Source organism: Larus michahellis, chromosome 3 (assembly GCF_964199755.1).
Source record: "Larus michahellis chromosome 3, bLarMic1.1, whole genome shotgun sequence".
Taxonomy (NCBI): Eukaryota; Metazoa; Chordata; class Aves; order Charadriiformes; family Laridae; genus Larus; species Larus michahellis.
In genome coordinates, this window is record NC_133898.1 from 99458469 (window position 1) to 99469569 (window position 11101).

At 39.8% G+C, this 11101-nt stretch overlaps 1 protein-coding gene across 11 annotated transcripts in view; it reads right to left on the minus strand.

The window, feature by feature from the left end:
- Window positions 1–10816, minus strand: part of COL19A1 (collagen type XIX alpha 1 chain) — a 217860-nt gene extending 207044 nt beyond the window's left edge. For 4 of the 11 annotated variants that reach the window (XM_074581449.1, XM_074581448.1, XM_074581444.1 and 1 more), the window contains exons 1-3: window positions 10633–10816; window positions 10054–10227; window positions 7823–7952 (exon numbers count right to left, since the gene is read on the minus strand). In XM_074581449.1, the coding sequence (XP_074437550.1) occupies window positions 7823–7916 (94 nt within the window). In that variant the 5' untranslated portion in view covers window positions 7917–7952; window positions 10054–10227; window positions 10633–10816. Of the gene's footprint in view, window positions 1–7822; window positions 7953–8786; window positions 8828–9167; window positions 9542–10053; window positions 10228–10632 lie in introns of those variants that run through there. The other 7 variants (XM_074581453.1, XM_074581452.1, XM_074581450.1 and 4 more) reach the window with 4 other exon arrangements.
- Between the last annotated feature and the right edge of the window lie 285 nt (window positions 10817–11101).

Sequence of the window (11101 nt, forward strand, 5' to 3'; positions counted from 1 at the left end):
GAATCAGAACAAACTATCATGACAGTGATAGTAACATTAACAGGAATGTTCCTTTTTGCTTCTTTAGCATATCAAAACCAGCAATAAACCGAATTACAAAATCTAAATAAGAGCAATGATATTTCAGATTTCATACTACGCTTCTAATAATATAAGCAGATACAAATCTTATCACATATTAATTCAGATGCTTATGATTAAAACTCACATGAACAACACAACCAGAAGAAAATTCTTACCAAGCTCTTTCCATCTACAGTACTCTATAAAGCAATAACATCTCTTCTAAAGTCTATTGTGTTTGTTTTGGTTTTTTTATTTCTGGTTATATTATTAGAAAAATCTTTTTTCCCTGTTAATGAATGTGAAACAATAAAGCAAAAATGCTTGATTACCATCACAATAATCCATTGTCACTTCAGTGAACAGAAATTTCAAAATGTGGATTAACAAGGATATAATCATATCATACAAAAAACAATGTAAGCAATACTTATATTTTGAAAAAAAAAAGGTTGAAAATTAAGCAGCTTTACAGTCGATTAAGTCTGAAGCAAAGTATTTAGGTAAACAAGCAGAGTGTTCTAAAATCTGTAAAATGGTAATTTCTGAGGTTAAATCTAACTGAATCCTTAGATCAAACACCGTATTATTAATATGCAGTATCTTTCTTACATGAAGTCCTTTCATCTCTTTTTTTTATTTATACACAAGAATACACACTTAAGAAGGAAATACAGAGAAATGTCACTTGTGCATGGGTCAGAAATAGGGCTCTTTCTTCAACAAACTTTGCAAATAGCCCCACTAAACCCTAATAAAACTATCAAACAGAAGATGACAAGCAAGATTTAGCCCATGCACTTATCAAGCCCAGAGTTCCATGTTGCACTGACGCAACTAAAAAGATGGTTGAACAATTTAGAAGCTGCTGAACAGTGAAGGTCCAAAGTGTCAGTTCAATGAAAAAAGTAAGGAGGAATGTCCTACCACTAACCTGGAAATCATCTATATTTAAAGATTTCCAAGAGCATCCAGACAGAAAGTTGACATTCAAAATAGCTATATTTGTAATCTTAAAGCATATGAAATTTGCCATTCATTCTGCAGTAACGTACAGAGCATATTAGCCTTCAAAAGTCTTAAATTCTACTAAATGTGTAACAGTATTTGATCTGGATTAAGAATAGCTAATTGGAAAGAAAACACTAAAAGTGAAACTAAATTATATAGATACAGATATTATATAGATATAAAGATGCCTCCTGACAACATAGTTAATGAAAACAGCGTCAAAGAACAGACCAGGTGGAAGATATTTTTTCATAAGATTCATAAAGTTCCATGTTCCTTATGTCTAAATTGCAACGTACAATTACAAGTAACTTCAATTGTTAATTAATTTATTTCTAAGGCACTAAGACAATGTATTCTTTCTTTCCTTCATATATATACATAAATACATGTATGTACATACATTTACCTATACTGATAGATAGCTATAAAGTTTCATGATAAATGAAACACATGGATTAAAAACAACAGCAATTCCCACTGTAAATTCCCTTTCCCAGAAAAGATGCAGAACTGTAAAGAATACTGATGCCAAAACACCTGAAAATGAAATTAAATCTTTCATGATTTTGTTTTGTAGGGATTTTTACATAGTGTGAAAAGCATTCACTGGAATTACATACTAACATAGCAATTTCAATACACCATTTGATACACACGTACACACTATGGGACAGAAAAAAAAGCTCACCTTAGATGCCCCTTTAATCTACAAACCTGAGCCCTCAATCACTTGTACAGATTATTAAAGTGTGGACTTTTATTTATAGCCACTCTAGAACAATGAATGTCGTTGTTAGATTTACACAGGTATAGCTACAAGAAATACACTGGCGTAAAGGAAGCCTGTTATGGCTGACGCCGCAATAGCATATCACACATACACTGACAAAGCTTTTTCTTAAATCTACATGTAAATCTAACCAAGGCTTTTTAACATATACATTTTTATATATATATAAAAAGACTACAGGGCAGATGTTTTTTTGGTTAAATTACTAAATTACTTTACAGTCCTTATAATAAGAGCAGCCAGATATGACTTATTGCTGATTTTACCTTGAACTGCTGTGGTAAGCTCTAGAGAACCTGGGACACAACCGCTGGGGTTTTTTCAGCATTAACTTACATGAGGGCTGAGTGGCAAAAGACTAGAGAGCTGTAGCTTATTCCCCTCAGCCATTTTCTTCCAAGTCCAAATAAAGACTCAAGCCTTAATTTCTGTGTTATCCAGATGATAGCAACGATTCCTCACATGCTGCAGACTGGACTGTGGACCTATTTTTATCAGTGGCATAACCGTCACAGCGTAGACAGGCCACGCAAGTGTTACTTATTTGGTTGTATTCCATATCCCCAGAAGAATTGAAAGGGTTACTATGGGTATTCTTCTATCTCATGCTGCTGACGCACTCCTTTAGCCCATTGATACTCTTTTTACCAGAGAGCTAAGGCAAAACTCTAAAATATCAAAACTGAAACCGCTCCATACCAAGACTGACATCTTTCATTGCTATAGACCCATGAAAACTCTTTTACAGTTATGGTTTGTACAGTCAAAAGGTTAGCCTTGTCCAAGATTTTTAGCACTGCTGGCGGATCTTTAAATTTCCTTTGGCCTGAGACAAAACAGACAGTGTACATATTCATCCTGTGGGTAGCTGAATTTGAAGATCTACATGAAGACATTTAGAAAAGAAAAGGAACAAGACAAACCCTTGGTGCTAATCCAGGCCTGGAAACCATGCACCCACTTGCCCTGTTAGAATACATTACTATAAAACTAATGAAGCAGTAAAAAGAACAAGCTTACATTTATACACTGCTTTGCTCTGCACGTGATAAAACTGGGTCTGTATGGATTGACATCCACAATTCATATTAAAATGGTGATGTCAAAGCTGAAGTTAACATGCCTACAAATTAATGAGATCACCCATCCATAGGACAAATTACAGACCTCAATCTTTAGAAATTGATGAGCTCTACGTAGGAGCTTACTATCATAAAATCAACCTCATAATTTTGAAAACATGTATTTTTGCAAACCAAGTGGGTATATCACAGATCACTGATCTGTCTCTCCAATAAGATGCTAATAATAAATGTTTTTGTTTTCTAATAGCATTATGCAACAAAATTAAAGTAATGGTGTTGCATCTAGACTTATCTCCTGCAACATGCAGTGTCATGTTCTGAATTCCTGGAATGATCAGGGCACCTGTTGAAGCACACTGCAGCTTCCACCTAGGCCCCATGCCCAGTTTTCCTTCCCGTGCAAACGAGGACAGAGGAGACTCTGGTGCATGCTTCAGTCTCACTCTTACAGACATTTCTTGTGTGCACTTCCTGACTGTGAACTGTAGCTTCCAACAAGCACTCCTGGCTCCTCCAGATCAAGTGTAACCTGTAATGGCTAGATTCACATTACAAGTACCTATCTGCTGCTTTATAATTGAACTTTATGTTCAGGTGAAGTTTTCAGCTGTGAGCTAACACCATTGATGTGCACATTGCAAGGGCACTGAAGTTTCCATCAGTAAGCATCACTGGCTGAATGAACATGGCCAAACAGCAGAGACCCACCTAACATATACCCACATCCTCTGTCGGACTCAAGCTTCAGGCAGAAACCCACATAGGGTTTGTCTCACGCTCTTACTGGATCAGGCTTCATGTATATATAGGCATAGGGAACCTCTTCAGAGTGTGTGACATACCTGCAAGTGTCAGCAATGACATCCAGCAAGTCTACCTCAAAGGTATTCATACCAAAGATAAGCAGACCCAGATGCCCTGCTTTCAAACAGGGTCAAGGATTCAGATTTCTTACATACCTGTAGCCTCATGCACCAGAAGTACCAGAAAATCAGATGTGATTTTGTTTTCCTTTTCTACTCTGTAAGTCACATCATATTACATTACAATGTACATGTTAATTAAGACAAGGGTGGGAAGAGGAATGAAGGAGACTGAATCTACAATTTTGTTGATACAGGAAAGAAGTCAACTCCAAGTCTGGTGACTACTTAGACAGTTATGTAAATAACATAAAGCTTTGGCAGGCAGGAATAAGAAATCCATACCAACAGATTTCAAGTATTAGGATGCTTATGCTAGACTCTGGAGAACTAGATTCTCCCATGAGGAAGAGCAGCAGGTAGTGAAAAAAAGGACTTCATATCCCAGGTGAATATCTTGACCTCAGGTGTTGAAGCTTTTCTCTTTCTCTACCTTTCCATTAAAAAAAAAATAAAACATGGGCTGATCTAGTTTACAGGCTTCACACTGCGAGAATGTGTGTAACTGAAAATGTTCCCCTTTGTGGTCTGGGCTCTCTCTTACGTACTACTTACTTTCATTCAGGAAAGCTGAAGTATCTTTCTACAGCTTGCAGGCTTTCATGAACCACATTCTTATAGATACCTAAAGCTCCAGATTAACTGCCCAAGAAGACTTAGTATTTAACTACAAATCAAGGAACCCAAGGGTGGCAGTGCTAACAATAGTTTGTGGATCCAGACTTAAATATGAGAGTTACTGTAGAGCCATTATCTTGGCTTTGGGAAGTAACTAGATGTACTAAAACATGAAAACCAAAAAGCTGAACCAATTTGCATATTTGAAACCATTCACTGTATTTGGGTTAAAGTGCCTATCTAAAACCACGATCTAGAGCCAATACTTTTCACAACACATTCCACGTCAAAAGGCAATGGAAATTCACCATGCCTGACAGTCCCAGGACGTTGTTATGCTACATTTTTCATGGGTTAGCAAGTGACTTTGAAAAACAGTAATTGTAAAAGAAAGTTGAAAAAGCAGCAATGATCTGGGAATGAGACAAAGTATTAATACTCTTAATGTGAAGCATTCAGGAATGATCAAATTAGAACTTCATGTGTCACTACAGAAAGAGCTCATGTCCATGCTCCAAAACCAAATGTTCCCAACAGTAAAAAAAAAAAATATGTAAGTTGACAACATGAAGAAAATATTCTTGAAGTCAGATCAAAAACATGATTGTGGAGAATTCCTGAACCCTCTCCCTCAGATTTGCTGTATTTTGACATTAGAAGTGAGTCCTTCCTTCTGATGAACGATTAGCACATCAAAACTTCTGGAAAAGTGAGAACTGAAAGAAATACTTGATGTGAATCTAATGGTTACTGGCACATGTTCAGAGCCTAAGGAGGACAGCTCCAAGAAGATCCGCTCCAAGAAGATCCAGCATACTCTGTCAGCCTCTGACATTTTTTACCAATACTGGTATTTATTTTTTTCTTTTACAATATTGACCCAATGAATATCTCCCAAAGTACACTCAGAATGCCAGCTCAGAAAGCTCTCCCCTACATATGCACACAAGAGATTTCCTTCCCATAACACACTTCTTCCCTCCACCCCCTCCCCCCACTTCAAATTAACTTTAATTTACACTTTTGCCTGCATTTGAAGGCCATTCCTTTAGACTTAAGTAGATCAGGTGAGAAATTTCAGGATGTAAATGCAATAATGCAAGATCCTATCTAAATGAGCTTGCTGGAAAAGCCTGCATATTTTCAGCGAGATACTTTCATAGTCAGTGAGAAATAAATGCTAGCATAGGTCGTTGAAAGAAGAAAACCAAAAGGATTGCCTAGGCAGATCCTGAAGGACAAAGGCTGATCCAAACAGAACTGTTAGATGTGAGAGAAAAAAGGCCCAAGAAAGAGCCAGTTAATGAAAGAAAGAAAAAGGAAAAAAAATAAGGAGAGGTTAGAGGTTTCTCTCTTCTTGAAGTGAGCAGATTTCCAATTTGTAACAGATTCATTTGCATACAAATTATCAAAGTAGAATGAGAAAACTTTGCGACACAGTACTTGGTTCAGCTGAATGGGGCAGAGGAACAGAAGGCTTGCCAACACACCTGTACCCCCACTGCTGCACCGCCACAAGGTCTGTTCTTTCTCAGCTCCTGCTTTCTCGTCTATAACTTGCATTTCGTTTTTGGATTGTAACCATCCCTTCAGTCTCTAGACAAGTTTCTTTCCTGTTACCCACTTGAGGCTTCACTCCGAGCCTATTCCCTGCTGTCAGAGCTGCTCAAGCTGGCAGCTATCTACTTGTCATTCCTCACCATCTGCCTGTATCACCTCAAACTGCAGAAGCCTCTCTCAATTGTGCACCGTCAGTTATTGTCAGGGAGAGGTTCAGTCTCTCTTCTTCTTCCCAGAGGTTCAATCTGACCCATATTTGATCCATTTGTGGCAATCAGGTTAAGGAGAACTGCAACTTTCCTGCTGGTCGCCTAGCCGCAAACTTCTATCAGATCGTAATGTACAGTTCAGATACACTTTTTATGAGCAGTTCAGTGTATCTGTCACATTCTTTTATGACTGGTCCACCTTTGACCGAGACATCATTTCATTAGGGCAAAAAAAAAAAAAGAATAGAAAAGAAGCTTTCTGGCATTTTGTTTTAAAATTGCTGAAGTTTACATTTATTAATTTATATTATATGGGAACCTTCAGCACTTTTAAAACTGCTCATCTACAGTTTACCAGCTAGCAACAACACAGAAGACAACCTATTTTGCTTCCTTCAGACAGCTGAAGAAAATGATTGCACAGCTATGATGTAGGCTCACTCTCTCACAGGGGTTAAGAATAATTCATCAGTAGAGCACTTAGCCTTGCTGCCCTGAAAATATAAGGCAAAGTCGTCTTTGACTGAAATTCAGACTCTTCACAACACATTATTCTCACCTGAGAGCTCACACATTACACTTATTATTTATTAAATTTTACTGTTTATTGTTTCCAGAAGTAGTAAAAGGATTATCGTAGTCATTGACATTTTAAACTTCTTGGGCCTGAGTTTCAAATGTGTTACAGAGATTCAAAGTTGTTGTGTATGTGTAGCTTGTTATCTTTCATCATGTTTCTGGAAAAACAGTACTACTAAGTTTCATTTTCTATAAGAACTAATGAAAAAGAACTCTTTTTATTTCTAGTTAAACAGCAACAAGCACGTCTTCTTGCTAATAATTGTAGGAAAATTCTAGAAAGTTGAGGTATGTGCTGAGGCTGAGCAGTTCTAGAAAACTGACAGTTCCTTATTCCACAAGCACACACGATGTGCTTTTAAGATAGAATTTACCACACTCTGGAGAGTCAATGTAGAGTTTAAGTCAGAGAGCTAGATAACATGAGGACAGTAAGAGAGATAAGAAAATAGAGAAGTATGAGAAAATTTGCCGAAGATACCCATCAGCTTTTACATTAAACAATATTGCTATATTCCTTTCCCCTGTCTTCTTAGGCACAAGGTTTTGTCTAACTCTACATCTGTGAAGTGTATGACCTGGTCTGCGTATTAAGTTTAGCTGAGGTTAACATGAGCATTAGGTTGTTCAGGTCAATGTGATCACTGATCTGCTCCAATACAGACGTATGATTCTGTTTACAGAAGTTTTGCAAGCTCCGATTTAGAATCTTGTTTTGTACAGTAAGTTGAAAAAGTACAAAACAAAACTCCTAGGAACTACAACTGCTTCCAAACATGAATCTTCCAAGCACAGGAAACAGAAAGGCTGCTTTAGAGCTGCTTCAAACTTAGACTTTTTAAAAATGAGGTTAAAAAGAGTCTTGTATAATTTTATCTGCTTGTACTGGTTATTTTCCACATGCTGTCATTATTTGTTGACATCTGTTCAGTAGTGGGATTTATGCCTTTAGTCTGTGATGGGCAAGAAAAATGGAAGTACCTGTCTGGTCACTGACAGCCACAGAAGTCGAAAGAGGAAGGAGGAGGAAGACTGCCATACAAAGCCAAACTATGCAGGATCCAATGTACTTCATCTCCCCCTGGACACATGTGAACCATCAGCTACAAATCTGAAACAGAAAATAATCTTATTCAGAACAATATCTTCTTCTTCTTTTCCCCTCACCCCATCAGAAAACTACAAAAAAGAATTTCTTGACTGTAAAGAAAAGTAGGAAGTCGCTAGTCACACACAAAGTGTATCGTTTATCTGTTTTAAGGAGCTACAAAAAAAGACTTATGTAAATTTAGAAATAAATGACAAATATACTCCTTTAGTTCTTCACTAAACTCAGAAATAGGACCTTAGAAATATTAACTCTGAGATACTAGTTGTAAAGGCATGAAACTTATTTCATTAATAACTAATTTCCTTTTATTTTTCTCCTAGGTTTTCAATTTTAGATATATTAGCTAAACTTTTTGGTGTCACACTGCCGGTAACTGCTGAAGTAGTCTTCAAATCGAAGAAGGACAACGTACAATTGTTTCAGTTTAAGTCCAAAAGAACCCAAAATACAGTATTTCTCTGCCTCGCAAAATATACAAGTGCCTAGAGCAACCTGCACTGAGTTTACAGTTCAAATATCACAAAAATATAGTCTGGCTTTTGTCCTCTTAAGACAGTATCAGCTTTTCTTCTAAGCCGACTGCAATGTATAGATACACATGAATTTAACAAAACACAGAAAATGACAAATGGTCTTTTTAATTACATTTTCTGTGAGAAAAACAAATTGCATACCTAAGATGCAATTTTCGCAAGGCACCTTATTCATCATCAGAGCTATTCTGTCAAGTCACATGCCCTGACAGCAACTACACCATCATTAACTTTTTCAGCCTCCCCAACAGCAGCAAAGTGAATACACATTCAAATAACATTATCATTTAATTTCCTGCACCTGCTTTACAAGCAGCCATCAGTAATTCGCCAGAGGTCTCATTTTTCTGAAGGGCTCTTGCTAATTAAACCACTAACACCGCCACCCCCTCGCTCCCACCCCACCGCCGGGCTCGGCTCCTCTCCCGCCGGCTGTCTCCGCTCCCTCGCACAACCCGGGACACGGGAGACCGTGGGGCGGGAGCGACCCGAGCCCCCGGCAGCTCGGGCAGTAAGGCGGCAGTACCGGCAGTTTAATTTCTCCCGGACCCAGGGTCCGTAACACCAGTCGGTAAGGCGAGCGGGTAGCCCGGTCGGCGAGGAGCAGCCAGCCGCCGGCCCGGGCAGCTCCCCAGCTCGCCCCGCTCTCCCGCCGGCTCGCCCCCGGACCCCGGGCTCCTACCCGCCGCCCCGGGCTCGGCCGCCCCGTCTCTCCGGAACCTGCCCGCGGCGCCAGGAGCGGCTGGTCCCCGGCGAGTCGAGCTTCCTCCGCAGCCCCCGGGGCGGAGCGGGGCCGGCAGCCCGCTGGGGCCGAGCACCCACCGCGGGCGAGGGAGCCCTCTGCCGCCGGGCCGCCCGGAGGGCTCCCTCCCGGCCCCGGACGGCACCTGTACGGGGCGAGCAGGTGATGGGGGGGCCGCAAGGAGAAGGGGCTGCTCGCCCGCAGCGGGCGTGGGTGGGCGACGGGACGGGCTGGGCAGCACTGGCGCCAGCCTGCCGGCGACAGGCGCCTCCGGCTCGGCCTCCCCTGGGATTTGCCCGAGGGTCTGCGGGTTCCCCCTTCCTGGAGAGCGTTTACTGACTGCGCTTCCCAGCCCTGCCGCCGGCCCGCAAGTCCCTTTCAACTAACTGGAGGTAGGCCACTCGGTAGGCATGCTAATTGGAATGATACACACTGATAGATAGACTTTTGTTTTAAATGTGAATATGTGCATACCCTTAATAAGCATGCTCAGCATTGTGGCAATTTGCAACAGTTTAATCGTTTTTGTAAATTACTGCAAATTTAGTAGGACTGTTTTCATCAAAATACCTTAGCATATACCTATAGTCACCCACAAGCGTATACAATATATTTATTACACAATCATGAGCAGAATCCTATAGCATAGACTGATTACAGTACATTAAAAGCTTACTGTGTACATTATGTTTACATAGGACATAGTTAATATTGTCAAACAACAGTGATAAATGGCAAAAAAGTCCCACCAAAATAAACAGGAATATTGTATGATGCATGCACATGAGATGTCTAAACAATTGACTACAAATAACAAGTTGCTTACCTTTAATTTTTATTTTAGTGTGTCCCCCAGAAGCACTGAAAATGCCTGTACAGAGCTGCAGTAGTGCCGAGGAGTTGCTGGAGTGAGTCTCTGAAGAGTGGTAGAGGGGGATGCAGCTCTGTCCTTATTAGTCTCACACGGCGTGACCCTCCCACTCAGTGAGCACAAAATACTCTGCAAGAAAGGACAAACAGCCACCCAGGCACAGATTTTACATAATCATACTTGTATATCCCAAGTTCAGTAACAATGTAACAAATGGGTTTTTCTCCTCTCCCTCCCCCTCTCCCAAAAAACCCCCAGTTCCATAAATTAAACTGCCAGAGTATGAACGCATGAATGAAAGAGTATCTGGTTTCTAGTTGTAAAGAAACAATTATGTACATTAGCACACTGGCAGAAACTGGCTTTTATCACTGAAGTGTAAGCACACATCATTAATTTTATATACTTTATCATAAATTTAAAAATCAGCCACCCAAGTAACCAAGAGAGTGCACCTATTTACGGCACTGATGCTGCAAAGCACAGCAGATTACTGACATTTGTTTTGCCTTTTAAAATCTATCATTTACAAACCTGGATGTTCTTGCACTGTAATATCATCTGTCTGTGATGAAATGGTGAGATTGAGCACTGCCACTGGCTCTCATCTGAATATGCAAAACTGCACTTTTCTCAGGTTCTCCAAGTGTGCTTGTGGCAGTTTTCCTTATTGCTTTTTAAAGACGTAAACCAGACAGGATGGAGAAAAGTAAAACTACTAGAAATAGATACACAGAAGACAGAGAGAGTAGGGCTTTAATTAAACATATCACATTTATATGAGACATATTTCATCTTTTTCTAGTGTAATCATTCTGACAGGGAACAAAGGATGGTAGTGACTGTCATATGAAAATTTATTAGCTTAACATCAATTGATCTCAACTGGTCTTCAGGTCAGAAAATTCACAGAGTTAGCTTTTTGCTTCTCTGCTTCTCTCCACCCACCCCCACCCGCAACAGATTTTAAAGAGTATTTCCTCATTTCAGCCAAGATAACTAG